Raw genomic sequence first — 19,281 nt, 5'->3', positions numbered from 1 at the left:
CCAGTGATCCATGTTCACAGAAAGCACACATGAAAATGGATTAGTAGAGGAGGGCTGTTTTACCCCTGCTCTGCTCCTACATTTCTCCCAGGGATTTAGTGTTTAATATTTCATGCATCAGGCAGATTCCCCCATCTCTCAGTTTATCAAATTCCTTTCTAAACCAGTTCATATTTCTAACCTCTGCAGCACAGTAACAAGTGCCACAACTCTTCTAAACCTGCAGCACAGCCAATTTCATTCAGTGTCCTTGGTTCTTATGTTACAAGAAACAAATAACAATTGCTCCTTAATCACCATCTTTGCACCATTTATAATTCATATAAATCTATCAGCAGCTTTTTCTTGTCTATCTTCTTCCTCAACCTGAAATCCTAGCATACTTCACCTGCCTCATATGGGCCTCTGTGCACATCTTCAACCATCCCTGCTCCAGTGTCGTATGGGACAGAATTAAGGAGAAACAGACTCAAAGGCAGGTGTCATGGCTCAAAGTTACAACTCTTCAATCACTTAGATGACACTGCAACGTTTTCTAGTTTATTCCTTCTCAAATAATTTCTAATCTTCCTTAAAAGCATTTCTTAATGCTTTTAACCACATGATGAACCTGGAAAGATCTGTACTGTTAAAGAGCTTATGGCTAATCTAACTCAGCACTTAAATCACTACTACAGAAACATTAAGTTTTCCATGACATAACTTGATCTCTAACACTTAAGGCCATAGGATGGACAAATACAGATAAACAGCATTATCAAGAGAATAACCTGTTTTGATTGCTTCAAGCAGCTTGGCATTCTTCTCTCCTTCAAGCAGTCTGTGGTAATACCCAGGGTTTTGTTCCATGTTGGTTTGGGCCCCACTCACAATCATCCAGACCAATGCACGGTGTTCATTGGGGATGCCTTTCCTGATATATCTCTTCACTGCAAGACAAGAAGTTTGGTTTTGTTTGTTCATTTTTAAACAAATAAAAAAATATCCAACTGTATTATTATTTTTTAAATTAGCAGCCTGAAGTTAAGAAGTCATAGGAAAACTCTTAACTGAGTATTATTATATTTTCTCTTCTATGCTACCATTTCAGGATAAACATTTACTTCTCAGCTGCATAGTGTATTTTAGATTTACTTCTAAGTTCTTGTCACTCAGATCTTCAGACTCAGATTTTCCTCCCTCCTCTCTTCCCTTGTGCAAATTTTGAATCCTTTCTTCTTCTTCTGCTTTTCTGGATGGAGATACAAACAGCAAAGCTTCCCCCTTGATCTTTGTCCTTTTTCATTCAGACAAGCACTGACCTGACTTTTCCTACACCACCAGTGGCCTCTGACACAATGGCTCTGCCCATTTAGCTCTAACATCAATGGCCATGTTACCATAACCCTAGGGCTTCAGCTCAGCACCTGACCACTAAATACAGCAGAAACTGAAGATTATGAAATATGTGCCTCCTGTCTAAATGAGCCCTGGAAGAACTGGAGTGATGTGAGTGAGCAGCAGCTGACTTTTTCCTAGAATAACTGTAGAAGTCTTTTCAAATCTAAAGTAGCTCTTATCTCCTGCATCATTTTCATCATAAGGGTGTGCTTCAGGGCTTTTATTTAAAGCAGATGATTCAGTGTAAATAACTATGATGCAAAATTACAGGAAGAAGCATCAGGCTAATGACAACGAAAGCAGCTTCCTCCTGAGAATGGTATGAAAAACATTAATAAGGAGTCAATGCTGCTTATGGGTACATAGTCCTAAATCAGCTTTACATTTTCTGACCCAAAAAGACAGCTGAACGTTTGAGATTCTTCTCCTTTTTTCACAGAGAAGAAAATAACAAATGAAACAGACATTTTGTACTAAATGAATCATGTTGTATCAATAAAAGCATCAACTTCTCCTCTCTAAATTTTATGGGACTCAAATCCGAGTAGGGATTTTTATTCCGCCCACACATTACCACACACAATATCACTACCTAGCCAGGTTTTATTGAATCACACAGTTCTGTAATAAATGCTGCCTCAATTAAAGGCTTAAAAACAACAGAGTGAAGCAAGGTTGTACAACTCAGCCAAACACCTTCTAAATACATTCCACCTAATTACAGCTACCTATCCTTTAGGATCCAAAACTGCTTCCCCCGTGTCACCCAACATAAAGATGCACATATAATGAGCATTTCACCCACCTAAAATCTGGTGTTTTCTCTCAAAGAAACATATTGGCAATAAATGCCTGGTCTGCAGGGTACAGTTTTTGTTTAGCTTTTCAATGAGGATTTATATTATGGGTTAGAGACTCCACAGGTCTAACTGTAAAGTTACCTTAACTACAACCTTCTTTTAGACTGGAAATAATTCCCTTGTTTCCATGGTGGTTTAATAATCCCCACTTCATCTCTTTTACAAGATTTTGAACTGTAATGCTGAAGAAATCCTATAAATCAACATAGCAAATACAGGAATGACTATCAAGAACCAGTTCCATTTAGGTTAACAGGGGACATTCAGATGAGCCTAGAAACAAACTTACTGGCTTAAATACTGCATTATAGCATTTTAGCACATAATCCCAATGGCATTTTTTCTGGAACAACTGTAAATTCTGGAAGCACAGCCAACATTGATATCCAACAACACACATTAAATTCAAGAGAAGCATGGACAAGCCCTTGACAGTGGCACAAGGGGAAAGCAGCCTGCAGCACAGCACACACTCATTCCTCATGTCATCATTCTCATGGCAGTAGACAGCCAGGGGCTTGTACCACCCCAAGTGACTACTGACCCAGCTCCCTCACTCCCTGAGGAATTGCACGAGCCCTTTACATTGTACTTTTTTCTCTCACACCATTATAATACTTGCCAGGATCTGCAAACTGGCATTCATAAGCAGCAAAATAGTTTTGAAAAGGAGCACACCTGCAGTTTAATATATATCATTTATATATGTAGACAGACGCAGATATATCATATTCTATAAATAGAGTTGTGTTTATACAAATATATATATATATATATAAGCTCTCTTCCACATTATCTTTGGGAACTAAGAAGCCCACAAGAACAGTTCACACTGCAGAATATTCTCCCACTGTAACATCTGAGAACTTTCCCAGATGAACCAAATTGTGCAAGGGTCTCCACCCATACATGCAATACCAGTTGAAAACCAAACGCTTGATCTCAAAAGTAGCACTGTTGAATAACCCCAAGCCCTGCACACAGAATCACTCCCACAAGGACAATCCTAGCAGGTGGTCTAAATTCTAGACCATACACAGCTATGAAATATTTTTATGTAAAATTTTGGCCTCTGTTCATTAACAAAATATGAAACATCAATTTTTAGGAAACCCTCCCCCCCCTACATAATTCAATTGCCTCTGACACTTAATGCCAGTTTCACGAGTTTAGAGTCACACTTTATGAATGTGGTTTCCTTTTTACAAGAAAAAACAGCTACCTGATAGGGTAGCAGTCTAAAAGTGATAAGAACCCAAAGTAACTTTCAAGAGAAAAATATGCAGAAAATAACATTTCTCTAATATTGTACCCTACTTACAGTAACAAGATGTAAAAATAAGTAATTTCAACCTGCCTGTCCTTGTTTGATGATAGAATATGAGAATTTTGGAGACTTCTGCTTCAAGGCAAATGTTGTGTTGCCTTTTTCCCCTATTAACACTGTTTCACTCTACAACATAGACTCAAGTTTATGTAGCAAAAAAACCCCTAAACATTTGAAAAAACCCCAAAATTATCTCATCTTAAAAATATTTTTTGAGAAGCATCTGCACATCTACTTTTTCAGGTACTAACAATTATTGTTGAATGTTGAGGAAATACACTTAGGCCCTAGAAGAAAAATTCTGTGGAAGAGGTGGAAACAGCATACAAGGAACTGAAAGCTTTATTTCATGAATACATAACAGAAAAAACCAAAGCACACAAGTGCTGTAAAAAAAGTTCCAGTCAAACTGACTTTCCTTCCGCCAAGCTCTGGGCTGGAACAGAAATGCTCATGTTATAGCCACTGTTTAATACCTTTACTTTTCCCTTTCACTGTATTTTATCAAAGATCAGAAAGTATCTTCTGCTACTGGTCACTTTTGACTAGTACACTCAACAGCCAAATTCCTTTGTGTAGCATGATTTTGGTCAGAATTAAGATAGTTTGAGCAATTATTTCAGACAGTTTGTTTCCCACCTGTAAACAAAACAGAGCAGAAAGCAGAGCTTAGAAAGCTCTTTGGTCCCATAAAGATAATGTTGAATGAAACAAGGAAAAAAATTTGGAGGATCTCAATAGCAAAGGGAGAGACAGAAAGAAGGCAAGTGACAAACAATGATTATAAACTCTCATGTGTAAACAAGGAAACAAGGTGAAGATAAAGGTGGGGGGGAAAGAGAAATACCAGAAAAGTAACAAAAAGGAAGAGACTGGAGAATGAGTGAAAGGAACTGTCAGCCAAATTCCCATGACCCACCCCTCCCAGCAGGCTGCAACACAGAACAACAGAATGCACTGCTTAATTACCATTGTTAAAACATAGTCTAATTCTTTTTCTTTATAGTGGAACAGAATTATACATATACAAACCACCCTGGATATGAGGCAAACCCAGCAGCATGTGAACATGCCACATTTCCAAAATGGAAAATTAAGACAAGTCATCACTTCTTCCTGTTCACCCAGGCAGAAATTATGAGCTTCTCTGTGTGTAGACAAATGGGTGTGGAACTACTGAGATACCACACATACACTGCCTCTCTAATACCTCCTCACAGCAGGACACACAACATTGGTTTGGTTCACAGCTACTGTGTTTGGGGATGGAAGTGGCAAATCAAATATTCTTCTCAGTTCTAGCTTATGGCAGAGCCAGCAGTTCTGAGCCAAGCTTCATAGCAATGAAGTCAGATCTTGGAGGAGGGAAATTCAGTGAATAACCAGCAGATCTTCTGCTATTTGCCTGCAAGGAAATCACTGCATAATCATTTTGCAGGATAAAGCACACACCTGCTTACACAATTCCATGTGCATGTCACAGAATTCCATCTTAGTACTGAAATGAGAAGGAAAGTATTTAAAAATCAGTAACTGCACAGGTCAACCTGTCACTCTCCTCCTCTGAGGAATCAGATGAGGCTAATGCAGAAAGCTTTCTTTATCAACTCTGAATCTACACTCAGACTACATTTCCTCAGTATTACTTTTTCCTGTCACTCTCCCTGCAATTAGATGTATATGTGAGAATCCATGGCCTAGAAATCCAGGTATCTTTAGTACAAGTCAGCAGCATCAAAGGTGATGCACCAGCCCACAGGACTTTAACAGTCCAGAGCCATTGTCTGTGTCCCCCCAGTGGATTTACAGAATCCCACTTTCCACAATGAGCAACCTGGAGACAATCAAAGCCACATTAAAGGCTGCTGCTGTTATATGCCCAGTGGGGCAACGTGACCATTGGTTCTGAGGCCTGGTGGACAAGTTGAGAGATTTGGTCAAAGTTTTGGCTCCAAAAGAAGACCAAAGGCATTCCCACTGTTAGTATCACAGTAACATACTGTTTCTAAAATGCTAGAACTGGGAACACAAAGAGAAATGAAATTAACTCACAGAAATTGCTAAAAGCTGCCACTGTTACCACTCACACATTAATAGAATGCATCAAAACTGAGACGATTCTTCCCCAACTAGAAGACTAAGTTCTGCAAAATTTCAAAATCCCCACTAATTTAAAATGGCATGACATTCTCACTACATTCAAATTTGACACCCCAAACAAAAACATATTTACATTTCTAAGAAAAAATAATATAGTAGAAGTAGATACTTTCTGGTTAGCAGCATATGATCTAGCAGTCATAGCTCAAACCTATATTTTCTGGAATTTCTCACCCATAAAACAGACATCTGTACACAAAATACACTGTTATATTTAAAATGTCTCGCTAGTTATCATCCCATTTCTGATGCCAAGGAAAAAAAAAACCAACACCAAAACCATCAGAATCACCAGCCAAAGGCTGCACCTGGAGTACAGCTCTAAATTTTACTCAGTTTTCCCTTAACATTCTTCAGAGAACTCTGCCCAACTCCAAAAGACACCCAAAGAGAAAGCAACCTGATAAGCACCATTTACAGCAAACAGGAAAATTTAGATGCTTATATGAAAATCATAACCCAGAGAGAGTGGGAGGAAATGCCATCCTTTAGTTTCACAGGATTCCCTAACACCTTCTGACTCTCTGCATTTATTTCTACCTGTATCTCTTGCAAGAGAAAACATTAGTAGAGATTTTCATGCTCTTTGAAGCAGACATTAACACTTCCATCAGCATTTTATCCAGCATTGCATTAGCCCCTGCATTAATCTTTCTTCACTTCTTAAGGCATTTATCATCAGTTCTTAGTAGACAGCTTTTCAGCTGCATGGTACATGGCATTTTACAAAAGGAGGATAAGGAGAGCTAGAAAATCTCAGCAGCCTAAAGAACTGTTAAAGAGGCAGCAACTGAGAGCCCCAACTTCCTGATCCCTGGGGTTCAAGACAGCATCTTCTACATAATCTCATGTCTTTTTAAAGAGAGCACAGAGTACAATACAGCCAACAGCTGCAAAACGGCATCCTGGAGTGCCAGTGGCCACAATAGCTGGGTTACAGATGTAATAAGATATTCCTGTGCTGAAGAGGGATTACTCTTTTGGAAGGTTTAAATGAAATCTCTCTCACAATAGCATACTTGCTTATGAATTATTACTGTTTATACTACTGGTTTTAATTTGAAGACAGAAATAGTATTCAACACTTAAGAATACAAACCCATTGAACCTAATATAATGTACTTTAACTTACAGAGAGACATGAAGCTCACCTTTTAAACTCTTCTGTATACTGTTATTTCCCTTTAGGAGCTTGGACCATTTTATTGCTCTTCTAGTGAGTACCACTAGGTATCTGGAAAAGAATGCTTCATAGGATGCATAATCAAAGTCTTCTGGCCTTTCAAACCCATATGGATCAACCCTACAAAATAAAAAGAATTCCTATAATAATGTTTCTACATACCTACAGCTGAAGAAAAAAAAAAAAGCAAGCATGCTTTAAATAACTTCCAGCTGCTATTTCTAAAAGCAGCTCAAGACTCCCTCCTCCCAGCAAAAGCCTACTTTACACAAACTGTTACACTCCATTTAGCATATCAAAGCTGTTTAAATATATTAACTTAAACATGCACTGTTCAGTCAGTTTCACAGATTTCACTTTTTTTTTTAAGTAAGGAGTTTTTGGAGCAAAGGACCCATTGTGTGCAAAACTGACACAAAATTATGGTCATACAAAAGTCCGGGAGGTATTTTTCTCCACAACATAGGCTAACAGTTGAAAAGTATGAAGTATAACACAACAGCTCCAATATGGCCTGAATTCTCTTTTCAGACAGTTCTTTGCAGAAAAATGACAACAGAAAGTACACGTGAAACAAGTTACAAAGGCTATTTTTAAAGGGGTAATTTCTGAAATTATCCTCATAAAATATACAAGGTGGAGAAAGACAAATCCTTGTGTTGAGCTACCTTCTTCGCATGAGTACCAAAATGCTTATTTTACTATCTTTCACAATTGTTCAAAGTTATAGCACATTATCTCAGGCAGCACAATAATGACAGAGTATCAGAACTGCATGGCTAATTCCACTCTAATATATCAACTCACCTTGTAAATGATATTTATGGCAACTTCCTAGGGTGCTCCATACCTGCAAATTATCACCTGAGTACAGGACACTAATGGGCTTCGCAGAAATTAAACAGGCAGAGGGATCTGTCCAGTCAGACAAGGTTTCAAGACAGACTTCAGGATTTAACTTCCCAAAACACTGCCTGTTTCATTCATGGCGAAGGAATTTGGCCATGGAGCAGCACTTGGGAAAACTGGCTCACGGGAGCCAGGTAGTAAAGCATGAATCAGATGAGGAACAATTAAATATTCAGAACCACGATCGTTATTACATTGTTGGCTGTTTAGAAGAGCACCTTAGTATTCATGTACTCCTCAAATCTGACACGAAACCCACAGGCGTAGAAAGCACCGAGACTCCCGACACAGGTTTCTCTGAAGACACGGAACATGAAACCACACACACACACACACACACACACACACACACACACACACACACAAAACCCCCTCGCACGTCCATCAACACACATCTCTTATTTACGACTGCGACTGCACAGGCAGCAAGTACAGATTAATTTCATGCTCCGCTCCATTCCTAAGGTAGAAAGGGAAAACAAAGAGGGAGGACGCAGGGTTTTAGGGAAGCCGCCTCCCCCGGCTGCCCTCGGGCAGGGAAGGTTGTGGCGGCCACTCGGTGCCCTCAGCCACCAGCAGCGCCTGGGCCGGTCCGTGGGGGCTTCCGCGGCCGCAGCCCCCGGCAGGGCCGGCTCCGAGCGCTCGGGGAGGCGCAGCTCGCCCTCAGTGCGCGACCGGCGCGGTCCGAGCTCAGCCCTGCCCGCAGCCCTACCTGTACGCCCAGTCCCGCCCGTCCTCTCGCCTCGCCATCGGCCGCCCCGCTGGCGCCCGGGCGGGCGCTCCCCAGGCCGAGCAGCGCCGCGGCCGCGGCCCCGCGCCGAGCTCCGGCTCCCCAGTTCAACTCTCCGCCGCCCTGCGAGGGGCGGGGGCGGCCGCCGGGCCCGCCCCGTGCCCGTGCCCGGGCCGGCAGCGGGCAGGGGAGGGCAGGGCAGGGGAAGGCAGGGGAAGGCAGAGGAGGAGAGGGCAGGGCAGGGCAGGGCAGGGCAGGGCAGGGCAGGGCAGGGCAGGGCAGGGCAGGGTAGGGTAGGGTAGGGTAGGGTAGGGTAGCTCCGCGCCCGCGGGGCCAGTCCGGGCCCCTTCCTTGCCCGGCCAGCCCGGCCGGGAAACGCGGGTCTGATGGTGGTCCCGGCTTATATTTGTGCACTTCACATTTCGCTCACATCTTGGAAAAAAAAAAATTAAAATGTTTTGGCACGAGGGAAATATCTCACTAATACGAGGGGAGAATGGTTTCAGGTACAGATCTTCAAACCCAAGGAATTTCCCAATACCCAGGAAGAAGAGATGGTTGGGTTATTATTTAAGTTCACTTGGTTGGTTTGGGAAATTTTTTCCCCCAAATCATCACAATCTTCTTTTTAATTTTCCCAAATAATTCATTACAGTCATAATCACAGACTATTCTGAGTTGAAATGGACCCACAAGGATCATCAAAGCCCAACTCGTGGCCCTGCAGAGGACACCCCAAGAGCCACACCATGAGCCTGAGAGCATTGTCCGAATGCATCTTGAGTTCTGTCAGGCTTGGTGCTGAGACCACTTCCCTGGGCAGCCTGTTCCAGTGCCCAGCCATCCTCTGGGTGAAGAACCTTTTTCTAATACACTGAATATTCCCAACTTCAGCTTCTGCTGATTAGTTTCCACCATAAACTAGCATTCATTTAGATATTATTTAAATAACAAATGGCAGATTGTAAAAAATGTGGTGTAATAACACAGAAAATTATATTATAAAAATTGGCTTCCCCGTTTCCAGAATCCACCTCTAAAATTAGCACACTGTTCCTCATCTTTAGAGGTCTTGAACAAAGCCTGAAGTCCACAAGGACTCAGCCCTACCTGACTGCCAGCAGTTTCATTCATAACACACTGCAAAACAGAAGGGAGAGCGTGAAATTATATCCCTGCTTGTCCTTTTTTGAATAAAGTTCTGACTTTGCACCCAGCAAAGTGCTTGGAAAATTACAGCTACTGCTGGGGAAACATTATCTCGTTCAGCCAGCAAGTAAGAGTTGCTGCAGACAACAGATGGGATTTCACAAGGGAGATCAACAGTTGTTCCAGCACACTCTTCAGGAAAGCTACCTTCCCTCTGCGGGATCACAGGCGATCGCCCACGCAGAAATGTAAAAGTAGTTCGGCTCCAATGGCAAGGAAAAGAAAATAAAGAGGATTGTGCTTGGTTTAACTGACACGGCAGCGCTGTGAAAATTTGTGATTGTTCAGCAAAACGTAATTATTACCTTTTCTGTGCGGGAGGGCGGGAGGGAGTTCTGTGCTCCAGCGGGCATAGGGCTGCAGCTGCGGGAGGGTGTTCCTGCTCCAATTACTGTGCGGCACCACGGCTCGCCGGGGCACCGGCAGAACCGGACCGGGATTGCAGCCCAGCCCGGAGAGCCGGCCGGGGCTGTGCCAAGCCGCGCTTGACTCGCCGCCAGCGTTGCCTTGGCGGAGCGTAGGCAGAGCACGCTCAGCAAACAGCTCTGCCCTGCGAGATGGCCACGCTCTCACAGAAAATCCTTGGCAGAGGTGTGAATAGGAGGGAACGTTGTCCCACGGAAGAAAAGGAAGCCTCAGTTAAGCAGAATATCCTCTTCTCTTCTAAATCCTGAAGGCACAGTCTTTTTAGGTAGCAGAGTTATACTTCATCTGTCAACATCAGGCTCTTTGGTGCATACACCCTTTAAAATGGATGCATCAAAAGTTCCCCGCAAACAGCAGATTGTTGCTGTGATTAATTAAGGTACATCTGCTGTGCATCAAGGGTAGCCTTGTCTATAACACTGAATACTTTTACTCAAGCCTCAAATGCTATGAACAGTTTCTGTTGCTCTAACATAAACACAACTGTGTGGCTGACTCAGATTTATGCCGGTTACACACAAAAACTCCCATTAACAATGCTTAGGTTATTAATCGATTAATAAAATTATTCCTAAATTTCAGCACAATAATTGGATCCCCATATTTTGTCTGATAATACGAGCCAACCCCCTGGCAAGAGAGAATACCTTGGTTGTCCTTCGCAGGGTATCAATGCTGCTCTCTTCTGGGCAGATGATATCATGTTGCTTTTAAAGGCATTCAAAGAAACTAATGCATAAACCCTTGAATCTGAAAACTGCTTTGGTGCTGTGATCAGCAGAAAAAGATACTATTTACTTTTGATCCTTTACTTCTGAAGGAGCTGGTGACAGTGTCAGAGTGCAAAAGGGTAGGCTTAGTTCACATTCAGACCAGTGAAGCTCACAGCCTTCCTATCTGCCATCTGTTGCAAAAGGAAATATACTTTATGTAACTTCTCCCCACCTCCTTTTTGCATCTGAACCTTATGCCTTAAGTTTTTATGTTATGGTGAATGTGTTTGGTAGAAATTCTCATGGTTCTGCTTCCAGAGTAAAATAGTGACTCCCTTAAAATAGTGACTTCCCTTTAAGGCTAGGCATTTAGACGTGCTCCCTGCAAAGGCAGATGAAGACAGCAGATGAGTGTTTCACAGGCTGAGGCATTCAGTGCTTTGCTTGTCTCATACCCTGTATTTTAGTGAGCAAGGCTTCCCTTCTTGTGTTTGCAGAGCAGTTGCTAAATACCAGGATGATTCTCAGCCTTATCAGAAATTATTCTGGAATGGCTTTATGCTTCCTAACATTACGTGACATGCATGCTACGTCACCTATGTTTGATGTATCAGCAGTGCTGAAATGTGGTTCAGCCCTTCATATACCACCCCACAGCCATTTGTTAGTCTTAAGGCCAGAAATGGAGAAGAAGCACCAGCAGAAATTCCTTAGTAATATTTGTGCTGGAAGTATTTCTTTGACTGCCTGTGGGAACCATAAGGATTTTTTATCTATTCAAGAATGGAAGAAATTTATTTATTATTTCAAATATCAGATACGTGTCTGGAGTTTTTTCCCCTGTGGTTCTTTTTTGCTGGCTTCAGGGAAGCCAAAGAAGAGAAATTGTTAGGGGAAAGAAAAGCACCACAGGACCAAGAAATAATAAGGTGTGTGTGAATATAGATGTACATGGATATAGTGTGCCTAATATTTTTAAAGCAGCATGGGTGAATCTGTTCTTAAGAAATACCAGTGAGGAACGCTATTTCCAGCAAAGGCAGCAGCTCTGCTTTTTTAGATCCAGACAGGAATTTAAACTTTTTAAAAAACCTTAACTGCTTACAAGATGGTTTAATAGCCCCTTTTAAAAAATATTAATGCATCGACATTGAAGAAGAGATAAAAAGATAATTCTCACTACAGACTGGATGCTGTAGTATCCTATGTAAGGGATGAAAATCCCACAGCATACGTGGCTTCCCTAGCTGATGCGATTTTCCATACAGCCACTCATCTTTCTGTCTGTACTTAGTTCACCACGCCACACAAGTGTACCCTGCTTCCTTGGAGCTCTATTTTTTGGCTGGAGCTGCTTTCCCATGACCTGACATAAATCTGCTACTCCATATTTGGGGAAAAACAGTTAAGGTTAAGTAGATTTGGCAGTATAGAGTATCCAGTAAAAAGTAAATATGTGTGTGTGTGTGTGTGTGTGTGTGTGTGTGTATTTATATACCATATATATAACCATCACATCCAGACATCTTTAGTTCCTGTTACAACCAGCCACCTACCAAGTTTAGTCAATCCTCACCTACGTAAGGATTAAGGCTCTCAATCCATAATGAAATGTAATGGAATGCTGAACTTGTTCCATGTTTTTGTCCCAGGAAATTGCATCATGCTTACATAATTGTAGTCTGCAGGCCTGATTAAACCTGTTCACATTGAATTGTTCCATCAGCATTCACTGAACTTTAGAACAGACTGCATAGCAAGGACAGAAATGTATTTTTAAAGTTAATTTCCACTATTCCCTAAAGGCTTCACAGCTTCATGACTATGAAGGTTACTAACTGTAAGGACAAGTTACATCCACGTGTAGTCTGGGAACCGCCAGTATTTTGATTATTCTGGGTATGACTGTGGCCCTGGGAGTCAAAGCATACTGATAACTGCATCTATAAAAAGGAGCTCTAAAGCTTGCTGCATAGCACTGCAGCTGCCTGGAGAATCAACATTACCCATGGAAACCTCTGCAGAAGGGTTTCTGCACCCAGCTGCCATCCTCCAGCTGCGTTAGAAAAGAAGGCTCAAGGCTGTAAGTGACAATGCTGGAAACAGCAGGGGAAGAGAAATTATATGGTACTGCCCTCAGTGTGAAAAACACAGCAAAATTATATGTCAGAAGGGATATGGGAAAGACACTTAAGCATTATTAGCAGGAAGTGTTCCTAAGGCAGGGACAAGGGTGTCCTTAGGAAAAAGGTCAGTAGCTATCACAGATCACTAACCCAGCAGTGTGGAACTGAGTAGAGCAGGGGAGAAATTAATGAATCCACCTTAGGTCAAGCTGCAACTCTGTAAAACATTTTTGTTATTCAGCTGACAAAGTGAAGTATTTTCTAGATGGCTTTGTTCTGTTTATCTTGTTTTTCCTTATCTACTTGAATGATCATGAGGGATGTGCTGAAAGCCCTCTCAATCACACTGATGATGTTTACCTTCCTGGCTGCATGAGTACAAGGCTTATAACTGGACTTTGAAATTTCATAGGGAGAGATGGTAGGCAAGATTGGAGATTATTAACTTCCTTCTTGTCCCATCCCCTTTCCTTTCTTATCCCCAATTGTGAAGGTACCCTGCCTAGCAAATCTGGCAGCTCAAATATCTACTGATTAGGGATGGAGTTTAATTTGGATGCTCTCTGTCTACTATGAGTTCACATTTGTTCCTAATTGAGAAAAGCTAAGGCAAACCTCCTGGCCTTTGATGGTTTCTGCATTAGGTTTCCTCTGCAAGGTCTCTCATTTCAGTTGTCTCAAGTAGTATGCCAGTTGGTAAGAAACAGGAAAAGTGATCATTACAGGTCCTTAAAGACAGTATTTGCATATAAATACATAGTCTTGACTGTGAAGAACATCAGCTATTTCACTTAGTTGTCTCTATGCAAAAAGGGGTTTCTCTAGAAATAATACATTAAATTAAAAAAAAAAAAAAACCTTAAAGTAACAACACGATTTGGTGTAAAGAGAAGAAAGTATATCTACCCACTCAGGAACAGTCATCAATTTCACACATGGAAAAAGGATGAGTTTTGTAGGAGAACAGCTGTGAAGTTTCTGTAATTAAGTACTATTTTATAATGCATACATATAGGGGTACTTAGTTTAAGTTAGATCAGCAAATTCCCTTTCTGTGAGTTCCAAGTGCTGAACTCTGCAAAAGGTAATGTGCTCCCAAGGAGGTTGTTCTTCACCACAGCTTTCTGCATGTTTATCCCCTACACATTTTTGAACAGCCTGAAAGAAAAAGAAGTTTTGTGAAAACCTAAAACTGGGTTTGACAGCCAGAGAGAGTGAAGCTTCTTGGAACTGCAAGGTTATAGCAACAACCATCAGTACAGACATGCCTCAGTACTTACACGGGATCAGGATATCAGCTGAAGTATTATGTTTTTAAATTCCTTTGGAAGGGAAGAAACTGTGATTGCAACATCTAGGATCAAATTATTACTTTCTTCTGGCTTACTTTGTCAGGTTACAAATTACATCACATGACTAATACTGAAGGAAAAATGTCATTCTCATGTTGTGTTAATTTGCAGATAAGTGTTTCTAGTACTATGACAAGCTGGTACATTATCAAAATTGAAATAATTTAATTTTTATTTTTCATATTTCAGGTATTTCTGACACTGCTCTTTCCCATCTTAGAGTAATCATATTGAAGAGGGAAACGTAACATTGAAAACCAGCAGCAACATTTTAGTATTTCCATAGTTTGCTGCATAATTAGATACAAAAAGAATATGTTCTCAGTCCACTGTTTGATCCTTTCTTCCATTCAAAGTGTAGCTCTTTTGTCAACAAAACACCAGTTTGTGTTTTTCAACTGAGAAATTTTATTTTAGCTGTGTATGAATTAAAGAAAATTGTAGAACTTAATTTGGTGTAATTATTCAGGGAGCCATAACAATCACTGAGTGTGACAGTGCTGCACATTTATATTGCTTCTGCAATAGGTACTATTTCTGTTTTTCCATATTTCTCAAAAACTTATTTTTCAAAAATTTTCTTCTCAGAAACTCCAGATGTCTAATGTTTATAATTTCCTTTTACATTACATCTTTTCACTGACATTTCTTCATGAGCAACTGCTAATTTTCTGAACACAGTCAAGTAAGCTTTATGATAATTATTATCTTTCCTGATCTATGCAAAGTAATTTTTTTCATATGGTTGCAAAAGTGCAATCATTGTCTTATTAGATGCTGATGGAAAATTGTTAATGAAAAAATTGACTGTAGTCATAATCTACATGCCGATGCAAATCAACTCACCAAAATACATAAGTAATACTTAGAATTAACATTAGACCATTGGAGTTGTGGACATGCCTTGTAGGGGCCCTGATTCTCTGCCACACTCAGTTACAGTTTAGCACATGATATCTACATGTGATGAAACCATCTGGAATTCTAAAGAATTACTGTATAAGTAATTTCAGCTGCAATTCTCTTAACTTCACTGTCTTCTCTCAGACAAAGCTTTTTGTATTTTGATGGCAGCATAAATGCCCTGTATAAAATTTGTTGAGAATTACAGACTTTGAGAATTTAGTGTTTCTTATATGTGGGCAACGGATTAGTTTGTATAAATGAAGCACTTTTCAGCAAAGAAAGCTCAGATTCAATCCCACAGAAGTCAAGGGAATGGGCTGAGTGTTCTTCACGCCTCTTACTAATTTTCAGTTCTTTGTTTCATCCTGTCCTAGCCCCTGGGGTTCAAGCAGCTGAGGAGTTGAGGATCAGAGAGTGTATATGAATCACTCAAGAAGAGATGATTCTCCTCCACTGTGAAAATTTGTCACTCAGGCCTTCACTCAAGAAAAAAACGTGGTTTCTCTCTCCAGCTCCAGTGTCCAGCTCTAAAAACCCACCCAAGCCTTAGAGCCTTCCAAGGTGCAACTCAGAGTTGCTGATCCAGAAGAAGCAGTGCTGGGAAGATCTAGTGCTCCTCCTAGTCAGAAAGATCCAGTCTCTGCTTGAAGGAACAAACTATCTCTCATGAAATATATTACATGTGGCTGCTCACATGGCATTTCTTTGCTTGTGTTACAAAAAGTAGAGGTGGGGGCTATGCATTAAAGCAATTAGATCATAAATGTGAAAGTGTAGTCACAGTTTTACTTCACATCTGAGTACTCAGGGAAAGCGAGCATGAAGGAGTTGCAAGTAGAACAAAAGCAAGTTCAGCCTTCCATCTGGTAGAAAACAATCTGGTGGTGCATTGAAAATTATGCAGAAAAATGCAGAATTTCCCCCCTGCACATCACAGGATCAATTATTGCTTACAGCAAAGTTGCAAGTCTAGCATCTCTATGCAAGCTGAGAATCAAATGGTCAGATACTAGGAAGATGGATGCCGTGCTGAGAACTTCCTCAGATTCACCCAGTGCATCAGAAAAGAAAAAAAGAAAAAGAAAAAAAATAAAGAAAAAAAGAAAATAAAAGAAAAAAAAAGGACTCTTGGAAGTCCTCTTCTAGGAAGGACTCAATTTTTGAAGTGCACACAGTATTCATGAGCATGACTGGGACTTACTCTGTGTGGAAAAACACTGTAGTTCTTTTGATTGCACTGGCTGTATTTTAGAGTACTGCTGTCTGGTTACTACAAGGGGTGGCCAGAGTTCGCAGTGTAGGTTCTAGCACCAAACAAATGCAGGATTAGCAAGGTGTTGTATTTCCCTCAGCAATGATAGTGTGTCTCTGACAATATCTTTCATATTCCTAGGAGAGAAAGCTAATGCCGGTCCTTGCAGTTAAGTTTATGCAGTCATAATAAACAGGACTTAAAAACCTCACAGTTGCTGTCAAGGGTCCTCACAAAGGGTCATTTGTAATGAAACACAGGACAACTCTGGTGGGCTGATTTCTGGGAAGAAATAACAATTAGGTAACACTTACATAAGAATCAATGTCTAGCTTTAGCTTTTCAGTGGTCTGATTTGCTGCTCCAACATGCTTCAGTACCTTTTGTAAATACATCCTCCTGTGCACTTATTGGCAACTTGCACTCCCCTGACCCACAGAGCTACCTTCAGTTGTCTGGGTCCAGCCTTCATTTAACATTTCTTGCTAAACAATTTTGAAAAGCAGTGGAGTAACATCAAATAATATTTGAGAAATTTGCAGGAGATGATTGCAAGCAGCAAAGCTGTGAATGCTGAAATATTGACAATAAGGACATGCAAGATGCTTATCTTGTCACTTCCATTTTACCATTTAACCTTTAATTAAACTGAAAAACAAAGGCATCTTGGATCTCCTCCCTGAACATGCATCCATACTGCAATACAGTAATTGTGTTGATGGTCTGTACTATTAAAGATGGGTAAAAATGTTTAGAGGAGACAGAATCAGTCTTTGACAAATGTGAGGAGAGATGAGGCAGGACACCACAGAGAATCACTGCATCAGGGTTTTTGCAGCTCTAATTTGAACATGACTATTTTTAGAAGACCTGTTGTACATACCAACAATACTGATAACTGCCAGATGAAACAACCATATTCCTAAAGCCACTGATATCATGTGCAACTTTCAGGATTTAACTAAATTGTGTGTTTGGCAAATAGTGATAAAAAGTAATTAATTCTTTTTGTTTCCATCAAACTGAATTATGATTTTATTTTGCCTCTTTTTTCCTTATAGATGTTAGTCTTCAGAGTAATTTTACAGCCTTTAGTTCTTACTATTTAATGGAGTGAATGACTTTTCTACAAAATTCAGACTTTTTATGTTATGGATGGAAGCCATGATTTCCTGTTGCCTTCATTTTATTGCTATTCTGTGATCCTTCTAAGATTTTGGGAAGCAAATAATCCCTACACAGAAACCTGTCTCCCCCATTACTAAATGGTGAGAGAAGCAGAGAAGACTGTAATCACTGGCAGGAGACACATGAACACATTTGCCATATAGACCCACATTTATAAGAGGGGCATCCTGAGCTGGCCCAGAAGAAGGGAGCCACTGCAGGGCAAAATTCTGTCTGCCATTGCCAAGGGCATCTTTCTTATCACCATTTACTACTAGCAAGCTGTTCACTCAGAGATCTACCCACAGTGCTGAATGATAATGTTCATAAGTGATAAAGCAGCCTCATTAAAAAAGTTCCCAACTGGCTGTGCTGGCTGGGGAATGCAAGTTGAGTGGCAAGCAGCGAGGAGTCAGAGAGAGCACTTTGAGCTATGCCTGCAGCAGAATAGCACCCAAAGAAATCACTGTGCAGACACTATCAGTGAATGTCAAAGGGCCTTGAAGTAAATTGTGGAGGATTTGATTGTTGATCTCAGCAAAATACCATCCAGACCTTGTCAGCTGTGGAAAATGGAAAGAAAGAATCGGAGCCTACTAAATGCAAGGGCTCCAATTAGGCAAAGCCACTTGGCTGTTGGTTCATGCTCAGTGCAGGTCCACTGCAGACACAGCATAGAACCACAGAATCTTAGTGTCACCAAAACCAAGGGGATCAAAGAAACTCTCCAACACCATCTTTTAAGTATTAGAGAATCAGGCATTACTTTATTCTGACCAGGGCGTGCAATGAAAATCCTTCCTTCCACACATGACAGCAGTCATCATTTCTGTTGGCAACAACCTTTAAGATCATTGAGTCCAACCATTAACCCAGCACTGCCAAATTCACCTTTTGCCCTGAAGTGGCAGAAATGGGGTGGGGAGGGAGAGGGAGGGGCTCCAAAAATGGCTTGTGTGAGGTGAAGGAGCCAGTGCTGTTCTTAGAGAGAGATTGCCAGTGTTACAGTCTTCCTTTCAGTTCTGCACAACCACATAATCTAAATGACAACAAACCCTGAGATTATTTTTGTCCATAGTAATCTGGAAAAGCAGTTGAAGGATTTCCATCCTATAAAAGTACACTCTGTGCCAAGTGGTAATAGGGCTTTAAGACCTCCATGGTCTGGTACTCCTAAGTCCCTGTCACAACTTCACTGTCAACTGAGCCTGGAAGCCCTGTATGCATCAGGAAAGGCAGAAGTAATGACATAAAAGGTCTTGCAGCAAGGAAAGGAAGTTTAGTCAAACCTCCATTTTAGCCAAAATTCCTGCATTTTATCAGGCAAAAAGTGCTCTGTGTGCAAAAGGGATGCTTCCATATGTATGGCAAAATATGGTATGGAGGTATTGCCTCTGCTCCCCTTAGCTTTGCCCATATAACTCACAAACTGTTGTGGGGTTAAAGACAAGCTATTAAAATCTAGGAATGCAATAGAGTGTCTGGATTGCCGGAGGGAGAAGGTACCAAATGCTGCTCTTTGCCAGCAACAGGGGCTTCTGGGCATAAATCGAGGTTTCATCTTTGTTACCAGAGCCTTTG

General features: G+C 41.0%; 1 protein-coding gene across 3 annotated transcripts in view; it reads right to left on the bottom strand.

The window, feature by feature from the left end:
* Nucleotides 1-8,685, bottom strand: part of GRTP1 (growth hormone regulated TBC protein 1) — a 34,555-nt gene extending 25,870 nt beyond the window's left edge. For 2 of the 3 annotated variants that reach the window (XM_059839645.1, XM_059839647.1), the window contains exons 1-3: nucleotides 8,532-8,684; nucleotides 6,879-7,030; nucleotides 771-929 (exon numbers count right to left, since the gene is read on the bottom strand). In XM_059839645.1, coding sequence (XP_059695628.1) covers nucleotides 771-929; nucleotides 6,879-7,030; nucleotides 8,532-8,569 — 349 coding nt within the window. In that variant the 5' untranslated portion in view covers nucleotides 8,570-8,684. Of the gene's footprint in view, nucleotides 1-770; nucleotides 930-6,878; nucleotides 7,031-8,531 lie in introns of all 3 variants that reach the window. The other variant, XM_059839646.1, reaches the window with a different exon arrangement.
* Between the last annotated feature and the right edge of the window lie 10,596 nt (nucleotides 8,686-19,281).

This window comes from Haemorhous mexicanus, chromosome 2 (assembly GCF_027477595.1).
Source record: "Haemorhous mexicanus isolate bHaeMex1 chromosome 2, bHaeMex1.pri, whole genome shotgun sequence".
In the NCBI taxonomy this organism is placed as follows: domain Eukaryota; kingdom Metazoa; phylum Chordata; class Aves; order Passeriformes; family Fringillidae; genus Haemorhous; species Haemorhous mexicanus.
The sequence above is the reverse complement of the archived record's forward strand: the minus strand, read 5'-3'. Positions and strand labels throughout refer to the sequence as shown.